The 24,972-nt window shown below is 48.9% G+C and overlaps 1 protein-coding gene across 5 annotated transcripts in view; it reads right to left on the bottom strand.

Moving 5' to 3' along the window:
- IQSEC1 (IQ motif and Sec7 domain ArfGEF 1) overlaps positions 1–24,972 on the bottom strand; it is a 511,294-nt gene that overhangs the window by 254,454 nt on the left and 231,868 nt on the right. For 3 of the 5 annotated variants that reach the window (XM_068162621.1, XM_068162627.1, XM_068162622.1), the window contains exon 3: positions 18,127–18,213. The exons of the other annotated variants lie outside the window; for them this stretch is intronic. In XM_068162621.1, the coding sequence (XP_068018722.1) occupies positions 18,127–18,213 (87 nt within the window). The remainder of the gene's footprint in view (positions 1–18,126; positions 18,214–24,972) is intronic. 5 annotated transcript variants of the gene reach the window in all.

The raw sequence follows: 24,972 nt of genomic DNA, 5'->3' as shown, positions 1-24,972 counted from the left end.
CTGTCAGGTGTGGGATGCTCCAGTCACTGGCTAGCAAAAACACTGCAGAGGTGAATGAGACATGGCAGAGTTCCTCTAAGGAAAAATGCTTACAGGAAGGGGTCACAGAGTCACAGAATTGTTAGGGCTGCAAGGGACCTCAAGGATCAGCCAGTTCCAACCCCCCTGCCGTGGGCAGGGACACCTCACACTACAGCAGGTTGCTCACAGACACATCCAGCCTGGCTGCAAAAACCTCCAGGCAGGAGGCTTCCACCACCTCCCTGGGCAACCTGTGCCAGTCTCTCACCACCCTCATGGGCAACAACTTCTTCCTAACATCCAATCTGAATCTCCCCATTTCTAGTTTTGCTCCATCCCCCCCAGTCCTATCACTCCCTGACACCCTCAAAAGTCCCTCCTCAGCTTTCATGGAGCCCCCTTCAGAAACTGGAAGGCCATAAGGAGGTCTCCTGGGAGCCTTCTTTTCCCTCTTGGGACTGAACAGCCCCAACTCTCTCTGCCTGCCATAAACTGGGTTGATTTTATGCATTTGTTCCATGGATGCATCAGCCACAAATCATGAAAGGCCAAAGACCATGAAAATAACATCACAAAAAGGCAACCAAATCCCTCCAGTGGCTATGGAAACAAAAGCACCTGCTTGGAACATTAGAAATTAGATTAGGATCCCTCTCCTCTCCTCTCCAAACCTCTCCTCTTCTCTTTTCTCTTTTCTTTCTCCTCTCTTTTCTTTCTCTTCACTTCTCTTCTCTTTTCTTTCTTCACTTCTCTTTTCTTTCTCCTCTTCTCCTTCTCTTTTCTCCTCTTCTCCTTCTCTTCTCTTCTCTTCTCCTTCTCCTTCTCTTCTCCTTCTCTTCTCTTCTCTTCTCCTTCTCTTCTCCTTCTCTTCTCCTTCTCTTCTTCTTCTCTTCTCTTCTCTTCTCTTCTCTTCTCTTCTCTTCTCTTCTCTTCTCTTCTCTTCTCTTCTCTTCTCTTCTCTTCTCTTCTCTTCTCTTCTCTTCTCTTCTCTTCTCTTCTCTTCTCTTCTCTTCTCTTCTCTTCTCTTCTCTTCTCTTCTCTTCTCTTCTCTATCACAGAATTGTCAGGACTGGAAGGGACCTCAAGGCTCATCCAGTTTCAAGCACCCTGCCACGGGCAGGGACACCTCACACTACAGTAGGTTGCTCATAGCCACATCCAGCCTGGCCTCAAAAGAGTGTGTCCACATTGTGACTTGAACATGAAAAGTAAACACAACTGGAGGGAGAAGTGAGCTTTGGCTCTTTGAAATTGCAGCTCCCTTAGTAAATGCAGGTCATTGTTTTCCCATTCCCCAGAGTCTCATCCCCAGCTCCAAAGGGAAAGCAGCTACACACCCACATCTTACAGCCAAAGCCAAGGAAAAGGATTAATCGCAGATAAAGATAGAACAGAATAGAACACAGAATTAACCAGCTTGGAAAAGACCTTTGAGATGTCAGCTGAGCACAGAGGAGGAAGCTATAGGAACCAGGAGCTCTGAAGACTCCCACCTTGACTGTCTTTATTTCCTAGCAGCTGTCTTTAATGAGTACCAACTGTTTGCTAGACACTTACTATGCAAACCAACCCTCATTAGCTGCACAGCTGCTCTTTCTTCCTGACCCTGCAGAAAACCAAAGCTAACACGCTCTGAGCCAGTCCCTCCCATCCCCAGGAAGGTCTCCACAGCCTCTTCCAAGGGTCAGTGACCGAACATCTCTGTGTTAAGGGGTGGAAATGGAATGGCAGTGGGACTGAGTCATAAAAGGTCAACTGGAAGCAGAGAGCAGAGGCTGAATTCAAGGCAAGCATAGCAAAGGAAAACCCTCACTGAACTCATAAGATGTTGTTTCTCCTCGTGGATCGACTCCATTAAGTTCTGGCTCCTCTCTATCCACCCATTTTTGTCATCCCTGCAGAACAGGTGATCACAGCTGGGCACCAGGCTCCACAAACACCAAGTTCACTCCCTGGCACGTCCCAATAATCCTATCTGGTGCCAGGAGCTCCTTTTGGTGCAGTGTCTTGCACCAGGCAGGAGGGAAGGGGAAGGAGGGACAATATCATGCTCAGCTGAGTCACATTCAGCTCTCACTGCTGCCAGTGATTCACACTTCCTGCCCTGCTCTGCTCACTCACCAGTTCCCACCCAGCACTGAGCACCCACTGTGCTCTTTTGGTGAAGGGAAAGGACAGTGTGAAACACACCTGTGGATGAGAGGAAAGCTTCACAAAGCCAAACACCCAAAGGCACACAGAGATACTATCAGCAATTTGCTAGAGACACGTCAGTAAAAGCAGGGCTCCTGCTGCTTTGACAGCAGAAATGTCCATCTAGCACTGCTGAAACCATGGCAAGCTTTCCCAGCTGCAATTATCAGCTGCTTCCCTTGAAAACCTACTCCTCCACATCACCTGTGGATCAGTTTCTTGCCAAAATCTACTGGAGCCTAGGAGAAGTATCTCTGTATGTTTGTCTTGCTTTAAACAAGAGGAACAGGAAAATCTTATACAAGAGTGACAGGGAACTACTGGAGAGAGTCCAGCAGAGGCTACAGAGGTGCTGAGGGGCCTGGAGCAGCTCTGTGAGGAGGAAAGGCTGAGAGCCTTGGGGCTCTTGAGTCTGGAGAAGAGCAGCCCCAGAGGGGATCTGGGCAATGCTCAGCAAGAGCTGAAGGGTGGGGGAGAAGAGGCTGGGGCCAGACTCTTCTTAGTGGTGCCCACTGACAGGGCAAAGGCCAAGAGGCACAAACTGGAAGCCAGGAGGTTCCCTCTAAACAGGAAGAGAAACTTGTTTGGTGTGAGGGTGCTGGAGCCCTGGAGCAGGCTGCCCAGAGAGGTTGTGGATTCCAACCTCCCCTGGGCATTGTGCTCCTGGGCAAGCTGCTGTGGGTGCCCTGCTTTGGCAGAGAGGGTTGAACTGGATGGTCCCCAAAGGTCCCTTCCAACCCCTGTCATGATGAGACTCCACAATTCTATTCCCCCTGAGAGCAGGATGTGTAATACTCCATATGGCTGACCATCTATTGTTAACCACCCCCCTGCCCTCCCCTTGCCTGGCACAGCCTCTGCATTCCAACCTGGGAAAGGCAGAGGCAGACCAAACCGCCCAAGCTAATGATGTCTGATGTCTTTATGATGGCAGTGTCCAAATCTATCCCCAGAGTTGCCTGCAGGGCCTGCTGGCATGCACATCCACTTTGTCACTCCACATGACCAAACTACTCCTCCATCCCCAGTGCTCACAGCAGGCAAAAATGCTAACTAGGGGTGGCTTCCCCCCTTGTTTTCATCTGCAGGCCAGGTCTGTAGTGCCTGACTCAGAGAACGCCTCCAGACAGGCTGCCTTGGAGCTCCCTCTAGCCCCCACTCCAGGAAAAAAACCTGGAAATTCTTAAAACCTTGAGACTTTCTAACTGGCAATAAGGTGCTTGCCCAGAGGATTTTACAGAGATTGGCTGGTCTGCATTGAGACTCTTGAACGTGTCCAGAGAAGGGCAACAAGGCTGGGGAGGGGTCTGGAGCACAGCCCTGGGAGGAGAGGCTGAGGGAGCTGGGGCTGCTTAGCCTGGAGAAGAGGAGGCTCAGGGGAGACCTTCTTGCTCTCTCCAACTCCCTGAAGGGAGGTTGTAGCCAGGTGGGGGTTGGTCTCTTCTCCCAGGCAAGCAGCATCAGAACAAGAGGACACAGTCTCAAGCTGTGCCAGGGGAGGTTTAGGCTGGATGTTAGGAGAAAGTTCTTCCCAGCAAGAGAGATTGGCCCTTGGGATGTGCTGCCCAGGGAGGTGGTGGAGTCACCATCCCTGGAGGTGTTCAAAACGGGATTGGATGTGGCACTTGGAGCCATGGTTTAGTTAGTCAGGAGGTGTTGGGTGAGAGGTTGGACTTGATGATCTCTGAGGTCTTTTCCAACCTTATTGATTCTATGATTCTGAGGACCTCCTGCTCTGTGTCAGTATGGGAGGAGAAAGAGGACACAGCGCTGCCCTTCACAGTGGTCAGCTTGGTAAATCAATGCTCTGCAACACCAGCATCCTCACCCTTCCAAACCATGACTCAGAAGGTGTCAGAGGGGACTCAGCCTCTTCAGGCAGTGTATTTCAAATGCTTGTGCTGAGCAGCCAAGTCCCCACCTCTTTGCTGCGACCTCCAGGAGTCACCTTCTACGCTGCTTCACTCTGCCCAGCAGCTCTGCCGTCCCCTGCTCCAGTCAGGAGCCCACTCAGCCAGCAGGTCTATACATAATTCACATTCATTATGCAACCTGAGCTGCTTCAAACTCAGGCAGTTCACATGCACTTACACAGCTGGTGGGATGGCTAAGGGACCATTTTAAAAGCTTGGTTTCAGCCATGCTGAAGAACTGCACCCTATGACATCTTACAGGGGATTCTTTCTCCCCTTGATGTTACACAACATTTTGCTCCAGCTACTTCCAGTGGTTTTTGAAGCCTGCTTTGGGAGATGACTGTCACAGCTGAGCTGGTTCTTTTTGCTCCATCTAGTGGTGCACAAAACTCCACAGCGTTCAACACAGGGTCCACACACACACATACACACACACACCCCACACCCCCCCCCTCTTGGAGATGCTTTAGTGACTTCCCACAGCCTGCTCCAGAGAGAAAATTACACAAGTGCAGACAATGGCAGCAAGGCAGTGGCTGCTCTGCAAAACTGAAGCTTCAGCCACCCAGCTTTGGCAAAGTCACCCAAAAGGATGTCATAGCTGAACACACCTGCAAGGGGAAACTCTGCACTGCAGGAGAAAGACAAACTAGCCTGATCCTGGTAAGTGAAATTCCCAAAGGGAATTCTCCCAAAGCAAGAGCTTTTCCCCAGTCCTTTGTGCTCCTCAGTGAAGACATTAGGTCTATAGAAATATGAAAGAAATCTCATTGCTGCTCCACCTTCCATAGTGGAATGGAGAGTATGACAGACTTCACAAAACCAGCATCTGGGCATCAGGAGAGAAAGGACACAGACTCACAATTACAGAATTGTTTCAGCTGGGAAAGACCTCTAAGAGACAGTGAGTCCAACAATCAACTCAACACAACCACTGCTGTTAGAACATGTCCCAAAGTGCCATTTCCACACATTTCTTGAACACTTCACGACCTCTTGGGCAGCCTATTCTATCCCTGACCACTATTGCAGCAAAGAAATGTTTCCTAATCTCCAACCTAACCCTCCCCTGGCACAATTTGAGGCCATTTCCTCTCCTATCACCTGAGACTAGGGAGAAGAGACCAACCCCCCACCTCACTGCAATCTCCTTTCAGGGAGTTGTAGAGAGCAATGAGGTCTCCCCTCAGACTCCTCTTCCCCAGGCTAAACAAGCCCAGCTCCCTCAGCTGATCCTCACCAGCCCTGTTCTCCAGACCTTTTGACACTGGTGCCTGTGGCTGCTTTATAATGAGGTCCAGGTCATCTACTTCCAAAACCTGGTTAAGTAAAAGAGTACCACAGAAGTGCCTGGATTGGAGTCCCATCACTTAGCCTGGAGAAGAGGAGGCTCAGGGGAGACCTTGCTGTCTACAACTACCTGAAGGGAGGTTGTAGCCAGGTGGGGCTTGGTCTCTTCTCCCAGGCACCCAGCACCAGAACAAGAGGACACAGTCTCAAGGTGCACCAGGGGAGGTTCAGGCTGGATGTGAGGAAGAAGTTCTTCACAGAGAGATTGGCCATTGGGATGTGCTGCCCAGGGAGGTGGTGGAGTCACCATCACTGGAGGTGTTTAGGAAGAGCCTGGATGAGGCACTTGCTGCCATGGTTTAGTTGATTAGACGGTGTTGGGTGGTAGGTTGGACTTGATGATCTCTGAGGTCTTTTCCAACCTGGTTAATTCCATTCTATTACCCTACCCCTGACAAGTCCTCAAGAACCCCAACTAGGCTCTAGTGCTTACCCCTGAGATTCACAGCAGGTTTTATTTAGCCAGCCATGATTTGTTTGAACTGGCAAATGTTTACTTCTGCCTCCCACTGCCATCAGAGAAGGTCAGCCTCTCTGCTCCACGAAGAGTAAATGCCAGGATGTGACGACAGGACGGGTACCCACTCCAGTTCCTTCAGCTGCCAGCAACTTCTAATGACACTATTTTCCTTTCATTGGCAAAGCACTGGATAGAAAACAACCCCTGAGAGTGTCCTGTTAGGGCTAATAACACTGATCAGTTCCTGACTTAATTTTCTCCCGAGACACATCATTAACTACAACCATTGAGGGTAATCAGCTGCTGTCTATCCAAGGCAAGAGGCCTGGCACCTAGAGCTGGTGGCTTTCATTTTCATGCTCACACAGTCGACTGTCTTTGTTCCCCTCCACACAAGCACAGAAAAGAGACTTATTGAAAGATTGGACAAACCCTACCCTGTGGAAGGGAATAATTACAGTGCTTCAGTGCAGCAGACTGAGCAGAGAGAGTTAATTACTGTTTACACTGGGGAGGGAGATAAGCAAGTCAAAATATCAGAAATCCCTACTGGTTCTGTCTTTGGGAAGCAACTCTGAGAAACTCTTCATCAGAGCAGCGAAAGGCCAAAAACTGTGAGCAGCACCTCCAACCCTTCCACGTTTTACCCTGCCCAGCAAACCTCTGAGCACTTCATAGTATCATAGTATCAGTCAGGGTTGGAAGGCACCACAAGGATCATCTAGCTCCAACCCCCCTGCCTATCACAGACTGCAGGAACCTACTGCACCATTTTTCTCATACATAATTTAGAATCAATGCAAATTTCTTCCCATTTTACAACAGGAATAAGAGCAATGCCCAGAGACTGAGAAGCAGGAGGCTAAGGAACATTGAATACCAAACAGAAGCAGCAGCCACGTAAGTGTTTCCAGTCTGCTGTCAGAACAAGGGTCATAGACAAACTTGCAAAGTCATGAAGGCAGATGAGCCTTCTGCAAGCAGAGTCTTCCTCAGGCCTAGGATGCTTCACAAGCACAAGAAAGCTTTTAACAGGACAGACAGAAACAGCAGGCCAAACCTAACTGAAAAGCAAATAAGCTGCATTCTGGTTTTCATATGGATTTCTTCAGGGCTACAAGAAACCACATTATACAGGATGAGTCTCATCCCTTCTTGATTCTGGTGACTGTCACAGTCCCCAGAATAAGAGGGGTTGGAAGGGATCTTGGGAGATCATCCAGGTGGTTTAGGCCCTTCTCAGAGGCACAGAATTGCCTGGATTGGCAAAGACCTTTAGCCTGACACTGACGGGTCCTTGACTAAACAATAACTCTAAGCACTACATCTACAGACTCTTCAACACCTCCAGGGATGGACACTCCACCACCTCCCTGGGCAGCCTGGTCCAATGCCTGAGAACCCTTTCAGTGAAGAAATTCTTCAACCTCAACTTCCCCTGGTGCAACAGGAGGCTATTTCCCCTTGTCCTATCACTTGTGAACCTGGTTGATCTTGGTTTACCTGCCAAGGGAAAATGAACTGGGAAATTGATCTTCATAACAGGGAAAGCTTTTCACAGAATCACAGAGTGGTAGGGGCTGGAAGGGACCTCTGGAGGTCATCCAGTCCAACCCTCCTGCCAGAGCAGGATCACCTAAAGCAGATCACACTGGAATGCATCCAGATGATCCTTGAAAGTCTCCACCACCTCTCTTGGCAGCCTGCTCCAGTGCTCTCCTAATCTCAAAGTTCCTCCTCATGTTTAGATGGAACTTACTATGCTCAAGTTTATGGCCATTACCTCTTGTCCTGTCACTGGGGACCACTGAGAGGAGTCTGGCCCCATCTTCCTGACACCCACCCCTTAGATATTTGTAAGCATTAATAAGATCCTACCTCAGCTTCCTCTTCTCCAGGCTAAACAGCCCCAGCTCTCTCAGCCTTTCCTCACATGAGAGATGTTCCCTGTCCCCTCAGCTTCTCAGTGGCTCTGTTCTTTCATCCCATCCTGAAAGCCACATATAACTACAACCAAACAGCAGCTTTTCACCCCACACCCAACCACCTCGGCCTTTATGTGAGCTCCAGACAGTTTGGAGCAGGATTTAAACTTGTGATAGCAACAACAGGCTTAGGAGTCTCTGCTTTTCCCCCACAAGGGCTTTTTTCTTTCTTGCTGTCTGCAGGTTAGTACATGCCCCCTCACAGAACTTCTGTCTCCTGATAGCTCTGCTGGGGATGTTCCAATTTGGAAGATCCAACCTGCAGAAACTCTCCCATTGTTTTAGAGCCACAAGAAGTGCTTGAAAAGATGGAATCAACAAAGTGCCTTTTGGACTATCCTTAGCTACCCATGGACATGGTCATGTTCAGCTGGTTGAAGTGAGAGGGCCAGGCCCTTACACCTCCATTCCTTGGGTGACCATCTTGACACAGCTTAGAGAGAAGTATATTCTGCAGTTAGTTGACAGAAGTAGATGAGTAATGATCTCATACTTTGGCTAATGCTTAGAATAGAATCATAGAATTGTCAGGGTTGGAAGGGACCTCAAGGATCAGCCAGCTCCAACCCCCCCTGCCACGGGCAGGGACACCTCACACTACAGCAGGTTGCTCACAGCCACATCCAGCCTGGCTGCAAAAACCTCCAGGCAGGAGGCTTCCACCACCTCCCTGGGCAACCTGTGCCAGTCTCTCACCACCCTCATGGGGAACAACTTCTTCCTAACATCCAATCTCAATCTCCCCATTTCTAGTTTTGCTCCATCCCCCCCAGTCCTATCACTCCCTGACACCCCAAAAAGTCCCTCCCCAGCTTTCTTGGAGCCTCCTTCAGAACCTGGAAGGCCACAAGAAGGTCTCCTGGGAGCCTTCTCTTATCCAGACTGAACAGCCCCGACAGCTTAATACAAGACTTTCACCAACACAGGCAAGCAGACAGAGCTCAAAGCAGCCAGCAATACAAAGACTCCCAGCTAGAGCAATCTGCTGTGACACCAGGAACGTGCTGCTCCTCAGAAGAACCAAACAGCAAAGAAAGCTTCACCTCTACACAGTGCCTTTCATAATATCTCCTGTTGGTGATTGTCCAAGCTCAGAACAAACTTCAAGGACTGAGAGCAGTAAAGCCAGCTTCACAGAGGCTCTAAGAAAGAGCTCCCTTCCCACCCCTTGTCCTTGATGCGCGGGGAAGAAGAAATCCCATCGGTGTGTGCCCTCCACAGCACGGACATACAGTAACAAAAGGGACAGTACACTCAGAGGCTTATGGTACTGTTTATTTCAGTTCCAAATCAACTGTGCACTTGATGTGTTTGGTTACAGTTTGGTTGTGTTTTCAACAGAGGGCAGGAGGAAGAGAGCTGTAGAAAAGCAAGGAGAGGAGATGACCAAGCATCGCTGTGCCATCCTGAGCAACTCAGCCTCGACCCGCACCAGACTCCCAGGGCATCCATGCAAGTGCCAGTCCCATACACACCAGTAAGAGGAGAGGAGAGATGGACTATACAGATGTGGCACTGCCTGCACACTTAGCGACCCCGAGCTCCGCTGTTATCTTGAGGATGGACTACTAGACCCCGAAGGCGGACAGCAGAACTGGTGCAGAACATTATCTTCCCTGCCAAGGAAGAGGGGGGGCAAGAAAGAAAAGAGACAGAAGGGACAGAATCACAGGGAAGAGCATTAGGAAAATGATGCTTGAGATTTGTATATTCTTGTTTGTTTGTTTTGCTTTTAAATCCACAGACAGAGCAACTCGTGTGTAGGTACCATCTGCTTAACCCGTACAGTCTCTGAGACAGCAACCAGCAGCAACCAAATGGGCCCAGGTCAGCACTTAAGAGTTAAGCTCTGGGGCAAAAGCCCTTTTGAAAGGGCAATTTCCGCTTTCCCCACAGGAAAAGCCGCGTTAAGCAGTCACACAAATCCCCAGCCTACTGTGTTTTTAACGTGCTTAAAAGAAACTTCCCCCCAGGTAATGTCACCGCCCACGTTCCCCTGACGATGCAGAAGAGCTGCACTCCCCCTCTGCTGGTGATTGGCATACAGAAACACTCATGAGCAGCAGACTTGCGGCTTTTGGCTCCTCCCCCTCCCGCCTCCTTTTACAGCACACAGAAGAACTCGGTTTCCATGCAGAGTTGCCAGCATCATGAATGGTGCTTACGAACCAGAAGGCAGAAAGCAGCGGTTTGGAATACCTACATCTGTAATGCTAGAATGTGCTTTATGGCAGGTGGAGGAAGGGGTGCTGGCTTGGCAGGAAGCTCGCACGAGGTCACTTCGTTACCAGTAACACAACCACGAGTGGGCACTTCCTTTAAACCAAATAAGAAGCTAGAGGAGGAGGATGGAAAGGAACAACACAATGAAAGAAGAAGAAGAAGTAGAAGAAAAAAAAAAATCCCCAAGAAAACCCCCAGACAAATAGTAAATCCCACACCACTCTGCCAGCTCCTGCTTGCTATCCAACGGCTTGCTGGGCAGGAACACAGCTCCCCGGTTCTGCCTGGCTGCATCACCGAGGCAGCAAGTGGAAAATTACAAGTCTTACTATCACTATGCCAGCTTTCCTTTGCCATAGGGCTCCAACACAGATGCCTTATGTAACCATCTGAGCCTCACACTGCCTTGGCACAGAGGACATGATCTGGTCAGGGCCTGGGCTGGGTTTGCTCTGTTCAGCCGCACGTTGCGTCTGGCTGGGCAGAGCTACGCTGCTTTCACTCTCGGCTAGCTTTTACATCTCTCAGTCTGATAAAGAGAGGTGACAGTGCTTAGATGTGCTAAGCTATACAGCCAGGCAGTTGCTGTTCAGTTAGAAATAATATCATGTTTCAAACAGATTTTGGTAGAAATAGAAAGGTTGATGTCCCTTCCTTGGAGATATTCAAGGTGGGGCTCGACAAATCCCTGGGCAACCTGATCTGTCCCTGCTGACTGTGGGGAGGTCAGACTGGGTGATCTTTGGAGGTCCCTTCCAGCCAAGACCATTCTATAAAACATTAATAAATAGTTGTATCAATAGTGCAAAGGATTCTGAGTACAGCTTCTGCTGTTATAGCTTCACTTGTGCCTCACCACTGACAGGCCCAAGGAGTTTGCTGCAGGGGGATGTCCTTATTGAGGCTTGTATGAAGGACATGGGAAATATGTTCTATGTGTCTAAGCCTGGGACATAGTACAGAGCTCATCAGTGGCAAAAGCCAAACAGAGAGTTGTAAAGAATCCTATTTAGCTCTAAATTGGTGGGTTTGACTTTCAGGAATCTAAGCACAAAGCTCCCAGTTTTCCCTGACTTGCCATGCAAGAATTCCCCCTGGGCTCTTGGGGAAACCACTTCTGAGAAACCAAACCACTCTACTGTACCATCTTGAAGCATCTCTCAGCTAGCCATCAGGGCATGCTAAGCTTCTGTGTTAACCAGTTACGGTCACAAAACAGCTGCAATGCCTACCAGTGCCTCAGGCAAAAGAAACCAAACTACCACAATCAACCCTTCTACCATGAGCCATGTAGTGGTCTGTTGCATGGAAGCCAACATTACCTGTGAAACAAAGATTCCACAATAAGACTTCACAGAAGTACAGTAATGTTACCTCCCAGAGGTTGCTGATTAAACCTTAAGCAGGTAGAGACTGCAAGTAAATGATGGGATTTCTCTGGCACTACAACTTCCTTTGCATTAGCATTTTGTTTTCACAGGGATCGCTGGGGAAAAGAAAAAGAAAACAAAACAAAAAGGAAAGAAAAATCTCTAGCTTCAGACTTTTGAGAATGGTCTTCTGAGCATGATAAGGGCATCTGATTTAACCTTAGGAGGATGGAAGGTGAAGTGGAGGGAGCAAGGAATGAGTGAGGGCTAACACTTCATGCACATCAGAACAAGGAAATCACGGTGAGGAATGAACACAGCGGATGGAAGGATGCTTAGCTGTGAGCGGTGAGCAAGCCTGCCCACAGCTGCAGCTGCATGCCCCAGCCTATTCCATAGCTATGCCATAACTCAGGTAGGAATAAGGCTTTGTATTCCCAAGCAAGGCATCTTCCTGATGGATCCCTTTCTCCCCTAACGCTCCTCACTCCGAAGCCTGAAGCACTGACAGCTACAGCAGTGCTGGGGAATAAAACCACCCAAACCAACCAAGCCAACTCCCTAATTTCTGCAGAGTGGGAAGCCTTCTCCAAAGCTGGGCTGGTGAACCCTCCTCAGACTGCCAGTGAAACCTGCACGTTCAGGTGTGGTGCAGACAGCTTGAAGGCTGATGTGATAGACTCCATGTGGACAGCTGTCAGGTGCACAACAGTGGGTGCGTGTTGTCACTGTAAGGGATCTAGCACCTGAATGGAGAGGCTGAGGTACTGACTTGAGGCTTGCTGAGATGATGTGCTCATGAAATGCTGGGAACAGGCTGTTCTTCAAAGAAGAAACAGATGATTATCTACCTCCTCTGGCCCATCTCTGAGCTTGGCTTTGCTCATATGCAAAGCCACTGAGATAATGCAGGCCACAGCAAGTGTGAGGCTCAGCAACTCAGGTGAAAGACTACATGGAGTCAGGACCATTTGGAAGCCTCTCCATCCCCACCACCTCCTTTACTCTGCCCTTCACACCAGAGATAAAAATCTGCATTCAAGTGACCAACAACAAATGCAGAGCATCTCATGGTGCTTCAAAGGAGAGTATGCTGGTTTTGAAGGCTCTGCTTTGGGAGGCAGGGAGGGAAAGGCAGTCAAAGAGTCACAGACTGGTAGGGCTGGAAGGGAGTGCTGGGCAGTCCACCCCCCTGCCAAAGCAGGGCACCCACAGCAGCTTGGACACAATCACAATGGCCAGGAGGGTTTGGAATCTCTACAGAAGACAACTCCAGCACTTCTCTGTGCAGCACAGGAGAAAGGATCCTCCTCATGTTCTCCTCTTTATTATTATTATTATTATTATTATTATTATTATTATTATTATTATTATTATTATTATTATTATTATGTTATTAACATTGTTATTATTATTAATGTTGTTGTTATAATTATTAATGTTATTATTACTGTTATTATTATCATCATCATTATTATCAGCAGCAGCAGTGTGCCCAGGTAGCCAAGAATGCCAATGGCATCCTGGCCTGCATCAGGAAGAGTGTGGCCAGCAGGAGCAGGGAAGTCATTGTGCCCTGTGCTCAGCACTGCTTAGGCCACACCTTGAGTCCTGTGTCCAGTTCTGGGCCCCTCAGTTTAAGAAGGACATTGAGACACTTGAAGGTGTCCAGAGAAGGGCAACAAAGCTGGGGAGGGGTCTGGAGCACAGCCCTGTGAGGAGAGGCTGAGGGAGCTGGGGTTGCTTAGCCTGGAGAAGAGGAAGCTCAGGGGAGACCTTCTTGCTGTCTCCAACTTCCTGAAGGGAGGTTGTAGCCAGGTGGGGGTTGGTCTCTTCTCCCAGGCAACCAGCACCAGAATAAGAGGACACAGTCTCAAGCTGTGCCAGGGGAGGTTTAGGCTGGAGGTTAGGAAGAGGTTCTTCCCAGCAAGAGAGACTGGCTATTGGGATGCGCTGCCTGGGGAAGTGGTGGAGTCACCATCCCTGGAGGTGTTAAAGAGGGGATTGGATGTGGCACTTGGAGCCATGGTTTAGCTAGTCATGAGGTGTTGGGTGAGAGGTTGGACTTGATGATCTCTGAGATCTTTTCCAACCTTGTTGCCTCTATGACTCTATGATTCTATGATCATTATTATTATCATTATTTTCCCTCTTAATGTCCAAACCAAAATAAACCAAAAAGGAAGACCACAGGAGGCATCTGGGCTAAGTGGAACAGTGTCAACCTGGAGGTACACTCCACCCTTAGGCTTCCCAAGGCTTTTCTCACAACAGGACAATGTGTTTCATTTCTGCCTGTTTTGAGCACTGTAAAATGAGCAAGCAGGGGATTACTGCAAGAGCAGCAGTTATTAAAAATGCATTATTCCCCTATTAACAATTCAAAACAGATGCCAGAGCTTGTCTCAACTAGGAATAAAGCTGCTGGAGTGAATAAAAACCCATCCAGCAAATCAGAGATGCTCCAGATTTCACCCTAGTGCAGCCATTAATTGCTTCTTTCAGAGCAAATTGAATTTTTAATTCTGGGCTGCAAAATTAATCCCTCTGTGTACCTTCTAAATAAAGCCTCGAGACTGCAGGCAGGCTGGAGCATCCATTCTGGGGAGCTGGCTTTCTAATGGCTCCTATTTATAAATCAACAAATGGGAAGACTAAAAAAGCTGAGTTTAATACTATTAATGCATCTGGCAATTTCAAAGCCCAACTGGTTAGTGCTCTAGCTGCTGATTTTCATTCACACAGAAGCAGGAAGGTTGGAAAAGCCCTCAGAGAGCAAGTCCAGCCTTCTGCCCAACACCTCCATGAGCACTAGACCATGTCCCCAGGGGCCATGCCCACAGAGGTTCTTGAACACCTCCAGGGATGGTGACTCCACCACCTCTCTGGGCAGCCTGTCCCAATCCCTGACCACTCTTGTAGCAAAGAATATTTTCTAATCTACAAACTAACCCTCCCCTGGCACAATTTCAGGCCATTTCCCCTTGTCCTGTTGTTAGTTACTTGGGAGAAGAGGCCAATACTGGCTTCACTCCAGCCACCTTTCAGGGAGTTGTAGAGAGCAATGAGGTCTCCCCTCAGCCTCCTCTTCTGCAGACTAACCAACCCCAGCTCCCTCAGCTGCTCCTCACCAGCCCTGTTCTCCAGACCCTGCCCCAGCTTTATCATCTTTCTCTGAACCCTCTCCAGGCCCTCAATATCCTTCTTAGAGTGAGGGGCTCTAAACTGAACCCTGTACTCAAGGTGTGGCCTCCCCAGTGCAGAGCCCAAGGGCACCATCCCTTCCTTACTCAACAGCAAGAGGATTCCCACAGCCAGTCCAGACACAAACCCAGGAGGATAACTTGAACTTGAGCAGGATATTACAGTGATGTCAAGCTGCAACACCTTGGACACACAGCAGCTGCAGAAATTTAACTCATGGGGAAACCAAACCAGGTCCTGACATGAGGAATTTGTGTGTGTCCACCACATTTGTGTGTGCCACTGCCTGGGACAGCACTGACATCACTGCAGTGCTTGAGACTGTTCTACAGCACTAACTCGCAGCTCTTTTCTCCTTGCCAAGATCAGAGTGCTTCAGGGCCATAGGAAGGAACTTCTGGAGCTATCCTTAGTCCAGTTCCCTGCTTGGAGCATGGCTGCCATCAAGTTGCTCAGGGCAATGTCCAGTTGAAGTGGTATTGCTGAAGACAGACATACCACCTCCTCTGATGGCTTCTGCTCCAGTGTCTAACCATGCTGATGGTGAAATTCCCCTCTCCCGACCTGGTATCTAATTGGAGTTTTCCTGACTGGTTTTGTTGCCTCTTCTCCTGTCCTGTCCTCGAAGAGGCTGGCTGCATGTTATGAATATACTGGTTGCTTTGCTTGCTTTTATTGCTCTTTATTGCCTGTTAATGGTCTTTTATTGCCAATAAAATTGTGACCAGAATCTTTGACCTGGAGTCATCTGTTGAGGAGCTGAAGATACCAGCTCTGAGACTTGACTCCTCCAGGCTGACCAACCCCATTCTCTCAGCCTCTCCTCACTTGTCAGGTGCTCTGACCCTTGGATGCCTTGGTGGCCCCTTGCTGGACCTGCCCCAGCATCCTGATTCCTTTTGAAAAGCCAGACACTCCAGAGAAGGTTTCATAAGTGGTGACAGAAGGGAGGTTACTCCCAGGTAAAGTGTGTTGGGCTGAGGGAAGGAGGTAAGAGGAGAACAAGGCCATATCTAATCCCTGAACTCCCTTACCTAATCACCCATAAGGGAAAAGGAGGTCAGCACAGACAATGTGCTGCAGGTGGAGCTAGGCAGGTTAGCCTGGTTAAGAGGTGAGTGAGATGGAGAGCAGGTTCAATGTCTTAGCAGGCAGGCAGTGACCAAGCCACTGATTGCTCAGCTACTGTTAGGGCAATATGAGCAACACTGCCACGTGCTGGATCGTTGGAAGCTCCTCCATCTCCACCCATTCTAGCTGAGTTATGGCAATGTATGCACGCACAGTTGGAGAGGGAGACCTAAGCTTCCTTGAGGGCAAACCAATAATGAGGAGACCTTCACACACCCCAAGCCTCACACAAAAGCTGAAGGTCTTACAGCATGTGCCTGGGCATCACCCACACCTCCATCTTACTTTATGCAATAGCTCTTCTACAAGCTGTACATAATTAACAGATCCAGCCACCTTTGGGGTCTTTATTTGTTTACTGCACAAAGACAGAAAACAAACAAACAAACCCCCTCCAAAAAGCAGAGCAAGTTAGGAGATTTTTAAGCAGCAAGTGATGCTACTCTGAGTTTTCATTCCAGAAGAAGCACTACCAAAGTAGTAACCTATGTGGAGTAAGATATTGAAATAGTCAAGAAAGAAGCATAGCCAGCAGGGCCAGGGAGGTGATTCTCCCTCTCTGCTCTGCTCTGCTCAGACCCCACCTGGAGCACTGTGTCCAATTCTGGAGCCTCTGTTCCAGGAAGGATCTGGAGGTGCTGGAAGGTGTCCAGAGAAGGACCACAAGGATGAGCAGAGGGCTGGAGCTGCTCTGCTGTGAGGACAGACTGAGGGAGTTGGGGTTGTGCAGTCTGGAGAAGAGAAGGCTCCCGGGAGACCTTCTTGTGGCCTTCCAGGATCTGAAGGGGGCTACAAGAAAGCTGGGGAGGGACTTTTGAGGATGTCAGGGAGGGATAGGACTGGGGGGGATGGAGCAAAACTAGAAATGGGGAGATTCAGTCTGGATATTAGGAAGAAGTTCTTCCCCACGAGGGTGGTGAGAGACTGGCACAGGTTGCCCAGGGAGGTGGTGGAAGCCTCCTGCCTGGAGGTTTTTGCAGCCAGGATGGCTGTGGCTGTGAGCAACCTGCTGTAGTGTGAGGTGTCCCTGGCCATGGCAGGGGGTTTGGAACAGGATGATCCTTGAGGTCCCTTCCAACCCTGACAATTCTCTGATTCTAAGTGGCCTTCTATAGGAAGATCTCTTAAGAGGTCCTTTAAACTCAAGCACTCTAAACTAAGGACAAAGGGAAAACAAAAGCCTCATTAAAAAGCAAGCAGGGAACTCAGCAGTGCTCAAGCCTTGCTCCTCACTGAAGGAATACTAAGTTGTCTCACAACCCAACTATGGATTTCATACCATCAAATAAAACAAAGAGCTGGGGTGGGAGGGAATAAACCCAACACACAAATGGATGCTGCCACATGAACTGACAGGATGGCTCCAAGCATGCAAGGTTAGAGACAACTGAGAAGTGAAAGATTCAAATCAGAAACATGTTTAGGCATTTACAGATTTAGGATCCATGGCTTGGTTTTTGTCTTTCCTTATGAGCAGTGCAAAGTCATTGGATTTTTCAGCACCAGACTTCCAATATTGCAATCTTAGTGTTATTCATGAGCTGGCAATTGTCACTACTGCAACCACTAAGAGGGGAAGTGAAAGCTGAAGGTAATTTTGCCCATGGCATGCACAATTTCTGGAGAGTTTTCCCATTTCCAGTTCCTGTGATCAGCTGGCTTCTAGGAGGTGGCTGCTACACTCTGGCCCTGGCAATGAGTGGCACTGAGATGTGTAATCCCTGCTCTCCACATTGGATCTAAGGGAGCGTGGGCAACCCAGAGTAGAGCCACCTATGGGAAATGCAGCATTGCTGGCTGGGAAATGCCTGCTTTGGATCTACTCAGGGCAGACTCAGCTTCCCACCAAGGGTCTGCATCCCTTCATTCCATCCAAATCCAAAGGTGCTGCTGAGCCTTTTGCAGGGCCATGCCTTTAACCCTCAGAGTGCCACAACAGATGGCTCGTGTCACACAAAATATCCAGGGCTTAACAAAAGAGATGCTCAGAGCAACACCAATCTCCTGTGTAAACTATACCAACACTTCCATATGTGAGAACTAAACCTGCAACTAGCTTCCTTCTACCTTTGGAAGAGTCTGAGGGATGTGCCTCTTAAAGCACATGACAATTTAAGGGTGCCTAAGAGGTCAGAGCTGTTCTGAGATGCTAAATGTGTCTGATATGGTTTTCTTCCTTCCAGCCTTAAGCTGCTGTTCCTTCTCTCATATTGGATTGCACCATCAGGTCTCTCTTCAAAGATAAAACGTGGGTGGACCATCTCTACTCTTACCTGTACTCTGAGTGTGTGGCAGGGACAGCTAGCTGGGTATGGTACAATGGAGCTGGACAGCAAAACTGGTGCAGAGTATTTAAAGACCTACGACACAAGGAGAAACACAAAGTCAAACACCCAGTGTTTAGAAGGGGGCCTTTTAGGGGGGGACAGGAGAAAAAAGGGCAAGTGCTGGTAGGTAGAGCTGAAGCTCACAAGTTGGAATGGCATTTGCCATGCAGCTGTCAGTTCAGAATCCCAGGAAGTAACAAGGGGAACCATCCCCTGGCTGAAATGCACACCTCAAGAATGGCAGTGATCGAGTGTGGCGATGAAGGATCGGAGATTAAGTCAAAATGCCAATTTAAGGCTTTGCCTTGCCCTGAGGACCAGAGGCAAAAGCCCAAGGCTGAGGGTTGAGGTCCCTATGGAAATGAAGCTTCAGGCTTGCATGTTACTCTGCACCAGTCAAGCTGTTGGGTTGCTAATGGAATTGCAAACACAGAGCTTAGACATGAGGAGGAACAATGCGATGAGCATGGACATCATCTTCAAGCCCAGCAATTATAGACACATTGCAACATGCCAGCTGGAAATTGGAAGGAACCCAAGTTTCACCCAAGTTGTTTCACCCAAGTTGTTTCACCCAAGCTGTTTCACCCAAGCTGTTTCACCCAGGTTTCCAGTGATACCCTGAAGTGTGCAATACCATTGTAACTGCTGCCATTTGTTTGGAAGCAGGGGAAGAAAAGCCAGCCCAAAGAAGCTTTACGACACACAAAGCTGTTCTGCACCCCAGGCCATTCCATTCAGATTGTTCCATCAAAAAGCCCAAGGAAAGCTGTCAAACAAGACAAGGGTCCCACATCCAAAGGAAAGCTTAGGAAGCCTGTAGGCCACACATGGGACACTTGGCAGCATGTTGGGTGACTGTGCCTGGAAACACCAAGCAAGGTTTAGCAGCAGAAGTCCTCCATGACAAAACCACCTGATCAAGTTTCTGAAGACACAGCATTCTTCCAGGAAATCACAAAAGAATTACTGGGGATTTGATAGACTGAGAGTATGGTTTGGGCTGGAAAGGACTTTGAAGACCATCTAGTTCAACCCTCCTGCCACAGGCAGGGACACCTTCCACCACACCAGATTGCTCGAGGCTCCATTCAAGCTGACCTCCAGGAGAGGGGCCATACACAACCTCCCTGGGCAACCTGTTCCAGTGTCTCACCACCCTCACTGACAAGAGTTTCTTCCTGATCTCCAGTCTCAGTCTCCCCTCTCCCAGCTCAGAACCATTGTCCCTCATCCTGTCACACCCAGCTGTCCCTCCCCAGCTCTCCTGTAGGCCCCCTCAGGTAGTGGAAGACTGCTCTAAGGTCTCCCTGAAGCATTCTCTTCTCCAGGCTGAGCAGGCCCTAATCTCTTTGCCTCTCCCCCATGGGAGGTTCTCCAGCCCTCTGATAATTTTTGTGACCTTCTCTGGACCTGCTCCAACAGTCTGAAAGTCTTCTTGTACTAGAGGCACCAGAACTGTCCAGCTCTAGAACCCTTAGAGCATGCACATAGGGAGGAAAGAGCCATTCAATGCGAATCCTCCTGGAACTTGCAGCATCCAAACTGAGCATGAACAGAGAATGTGTCCATGTATCCACATGCACCCTTTCCCCCCTCCTCATCTTATGCTTGGCATGTTGACAAAAGCTTCAGGAGATTGATTTGAGTTCTTCTGCATCCCCTGAGGCTTAAAGTGAATCCTGTGAGGTCACTTTCTTACAAGATTAAGCAGGGTGGTTAAGCAAAAATAAAGCCAGGCTTTGCTCAGAAAGGAGTCAGTTACTAATCCTTTGGAGGCAAAAAAACCCAACAAGGTCAGCCTGTTCCCACTCCTGCTGCCAACAGTGTGTCAGCAACTGCACTGCCAAGATGAGCTGGATTTCCTGGTTAAAGATAGCAACTCATGGTAACTCCTGTAAAGGACTTGAGCTGTTGGAAATAGAAGTGCAAGACAATTCAGTCAGGAGGCAGATTGCCATTGTGGGACATACCCTGATAAAGCCTCACAGCACACTGATAGGAACTGAGGGGCAGCTTGAAACCACTTGGAGAGATGGACAATCACAGAATCACAGAATCAGCCAGGTTGGAAAAGACCTCAGAGATCATCAAGTCCAACTTAATACCTAATACTCAACACCTTCTGACAACTAAACCATGGCTCCAAGTGCCACATCCAATCCCCTCGTGAACACCTCCAGTGATGGTGACTCCACCACCTCCCTGGGCAGCACATCCCAATAGACAATATCTCTTGCTGGGAAGAACTTTCTCCTCACCTCCAGCCTAAACTTCCCCTGGCACAGCTTGAGACTGTGTCCTCTTGTTCTGGTGCTGGGTGCCTGGGAGAAGAGACCAACCCCCACCTGGCTACAACATTCTTTCAGGCAGTTGTAGAGAGCAAGAAGGTCTCCCCTGAGCCTCCTCTTCTCCAGGCTAAGCAACCCCAGCTCCTCAGCCTCTCCTCACAGGGCTGTGCTCCAGACCTCTCACCAGCTTCTGGACACGTTCAAGAGCCTCAATGTCCTTAAATTGAGGAGCCCAGAACTGGACACAGGACTCAAGGTGTGGACTAAGCAGTGCTGAGCACAGGGCACAATGACTTCCCTGCTCCTGCTGGCCACACTCTTCCTGATGCAGGCCAGGATGCCGTTGGCCTTCTTGGCCACCTGGGCACACTGCTGGCTCATGTTCAGCTGCTGTTAACCAGTACCCCCAGGTCCCTTTCTGCCTGGCTGCTCTCCAATGCTACTGCAAACACTGAGGGACCATGCTAAAAGCATCTAGGACAGGCACAAGCTGTGTCATCTGACAAGAGAAACTCACCATATTGACCCCAGCTGCTCCAGACAGTTGACAGCAGCAGGGCAGTAACTCATACAGGGCTTTGCACCAAAGCCATTGGGTGGGGGACAAGATTGCTCCTTCCTGCTTTGTGCACATCTGAGTGTTTCCAGTAGAAGCAAAAGGAGGGAATTGGTATGAGGCTATCCCAGAGTCCTCTCCCACCATGCTTTTCCTTTTTTTCCCCATACAAATCTCTCTGTTCTCATCAGTAGTATTTCTTCCTTCAGAGAATAAGCCAGCAAAGCTATGAACAACTCTCTCTGGCCTCAGTTTTGCTCAATAAAGCATTTTGAACACAGCCACTCAGCCAACTGAACACAGCCTCAGCTTTGCTCAATAAACCATTCTGAACACAGCCACTCCAACAGGCATCCATGAGGCTCCAGAATTCTGAAGCCATGACTCCATCCTACTCTGACTTTCCTAGGTTCCAGAAAATCTACCCAAGAAAGGAGAAAGCTCTCCCTATGACCTCAGCTGCTCAGCTGTGCTTGAGGTTAATACTCACCTATCACACAAGACCGGTTAGGAGCTCAGCAGCTTTGAGTTTCATTTCAAAGGTGCAGTAGAAATGCAAGAGTCCAGCCACCTTGATAGCAAATAAGAAGTGCCAGAGGTGTATCAGGCAGCACAGGTACTCTGTGTGTCACAGCAGCAGGTATGGAGCAGATAAAACATGACAACATTCAACTGCAGGCTTGCAATTAAGTTCCTCTATCTCCTTGCTGTGTCCCAACAAGAACAGCTCAGATGGCCAAAGAGTGCAGTTCATAGAGTGACAGAACCATTTTTGATTGGAAAAGACCTCCAAGCTCCAGCCCAGCCATCATCTAACTCTACAACACGGAAGGTTAGACTTCAGCCATTCCTCAGGCATTCAAGGACAGGCTCTTTGCCCAAGCAACTGCAACGCAAACACGAGGTCTGGACTCTGCTCTGAATTTTAAAACTCAAAGATATCTTGACTCAGAGTTTTGGTTCCTCCAGATCCCACTGGCTGATGCCCAGGTAGCCTGATAAATGATGAGGCTCAGCCTTTAGAGCTCTACCACAGCATACTAATTTTACCCAGAGCAAATCCACCTTCTGCTGGCAGAATCTAAGGTCCCTATGTGGCATTTTGTGCCTTCAGTCACCTGCTAAAATGGTAATTCCACTCATTTACTCCCCTGGAACATGCCAGAAGTTCAAGTGTCTTCTTTGTGTGTCTGTTTTCTTTGAACTGTATGGCTGGAAGTTTCAGTCAGCCTCCAGCACAACTTTGCACTCAAAATAGGATTGATTTGCCAACCACCTAAAGACAGCAGAAGAAATGCATTTAAATAATTTGGAGGAGAAGTATTCCTTCCCCTGGTCACAGTACCACAGACACTTGGCCCTGTTGAGTTCAGCTTCTGCCTCTCTAATCTGTGGCCTTCACAAAATGGTTGAAGATTATAGATGGAGCACAGCTACTGCAGCACTGAGCCAGGGCAAATGACTACATTGCTGAGTGCTTCTCAGGTAACCTCAGCACCTGAACCATCACCACAGCATCCTGGTGAGACAGAAGCTGGGAAAATTCCCACTTCCAGGCCAAGGTTCCTCTCCCTCTCCCCATGTACTCACAGGCAGGTAACTACTTGCCAAATGAAAGCTCTTTGGAGAAGGCACTAGTCAAACAGTAAAACCAGAATCAGATCTAACCCAGCACCTTGAAATCACATCTCCCCCAGGACACCAATGCCATGAGCTATGAATTGGGTAGGAGACCCCAAAGGAGGTTGAACTGTTCCTCTCACTTCTGTATGAACTCCAGCCATTCAACACTTTCACATCCACCAGAGAGCAGAAATGACCATTCATTTGACTCTTTCAGTGCTGGAGTCTGGCTGAGGTGTATAGATAAAAAGATAAAACAGATTCCTGATCACCACAGAGAGCTACACCTGTTTGCTTTTGGGGGTTTTGTTTTGTTTGTTCATTTCCTTTTACAGTCACCAGCAAGCCTCCCAAACTCAGCAGACCATCTTCTCAGTATTGGCTTTGAACCAGTGTGGCAGAACAGAATCCCAGGCTGGTGAGCTGGAGTTACTTTTGCTTAACAGAAGACCCTCTTATTGTTCTCTAAACATCCTCTTAAGTGGGCTGCTATCCACCTTCCTGCTCCAGGTAGCAGCACAGTGCTGGAGCACACTCCATCCCTCCATCCATCCATCCATCCATCCATCCATCCATCCATCCATCCATCCATCCTCCCTTCCTTCCATCCTCCCTTCCTTCCATCCACCCTTCCTTCCTTCCACCCACCCTTCCTTCCATACATCCACCCATCCATCCATCCATCCATCCATCCATCCTTTACTTCCATCCATCCACCCATACACCCATCTATCCATCTATCCATCCATCCACCTACCCATCCACCCATCCATCCACCCATCCACCCACCCATCCACCCAAAGCCTGAGAGCCTGGAGAAGGCCTGTGCTGCTAACTCGCAGTAGCACACAGTGTTTGCTCTAGGCTACAACCACCAGCCCTTTATTTCAGTTTGCTGCTGTGCAATTCCAAGGGTGTGTAAAGCTGTGAGCAGGCTGACAGCCTTATCTGACATCCTTATCAAGCCACCACTATCTCAGCCCTTCTTCCTAACAAGTGATGTGGCTGATGACAGGATTCTACCAGGTGCATTTGTTGAGAGAATCACAGAATCGTTTTGGTGGGAAAAGACCCTTTAAGAGCATCAGGTCCAACTGTCAACCCAACACTGCCAAGATAGTAACTGCTGGGTTTTCCCACAGTCCTATTACTTCATCCACTATCCCTCTTCTTTTTATGAAATAACAATCTGTTCCCCTCCATCTGCCAGCATTCCTCCTTTGCTTCTGCCACACTTTCCCATAGAACCACAGAATGTGAGGGGCTGGAAGAGACCTCCAAAGCTCATCCAGTCCACCCCCCGTGCCACAGCAGGAGCACCTAGAGCAGATCACACAGGAACACATCCAGACAGGTTTTCAATCTCTCCAGAGAGGGAGACTCCACAATCCCCCTGGGCAGCCTGTGCCAGGGTTCTGTCACCCTCACAGGGAAATAATTCTTCCTCATGTTTCCATGGCACTTCCTCTGCCTCAGCTTCCACCATGCCCCTTGTGCTGGCATTGGGCATCCCCCAGCAGAGCCTGGCTCCAGCCTCTGGGCACTCACCCTGCACATCTTTATCAACATGAATGAGATCATCCCTTAGTCCCCTGTGTCTGCAAGTGAGTATGTGCAAGCTGCAGGAAAGACTGATGCCAGCACAGGCTCCCATCCCACTGCAGGCACTCTGTAGGTAACTGTGCTGGTTAATACCCATTCATTCCCAAGTTACCTGGTTAACAGCACAGGTGGTAGAAAAGTTCATCCCCTGCACACAAGCCCTTTCACTTCAACATCACCTGAGGTAGCCAAGAATGATTTCTTAGGTTGGATTCATGCTTACAAGCTACTAAAACAATCACTTCCATCTCTCAGTGCTTTATCCCTGTGAAGAATAATTGGTTTCCATGTTGAAATTGTTTTCTCACTTCAATCCAGAGTTATGGCTACAGCTGAGATCAGAAAAGGCTGTAGTTGAAACCTTGTAGTCTGTCCTGCTCTTGCTCACTAACTCTGTTTCTTTAGTCCAAAACCCAAAAACTGGAATATAAGCAGCCTGGTCTCTAAGCAGGTGACTAACAGCAGAAGTCACAGCAATACAGACTCTTGGTGACTCCAGCTTGCAGTCTGCTTACTAACACATCTATGAACGTGCTGGGAAGGCTTTCAGAACAAAACACACTAACTAAGCTGACAAGACAACTTGCTGTTTGGAACTTCACCCCAGCAGAGGCCACAGCAGATACATGTCAGCACTCATAACCTCCTCACAGCCCAGGCTCGACTCTAGCTGCTGCGAGCAAGTCCACCAAGAGGTGATTTAGCAGGTGATCCATTCAC

Source organism: Melanerpes formicivorus, unplaced genomic scaffold (assembly GCF_026170545.1).
Source record: "Melanerpes formicivorus ecotype bairdi unplaced genomic scaffold, bMelFor1.0.p_v2 SCAF_66, whole genome shotgun sequence".
Lineage (NCBI taxonomy): Eukaryota > Metazoa > Chordata > Aves > Piciformes > Picidae > Melanerpes > Melanerpes formicivorus.
The sequence above is the reverse complement of the archived record's forward strand: the minus strand, read 5'-3'. Positions and strand labels throughout refer to the sequence as shown.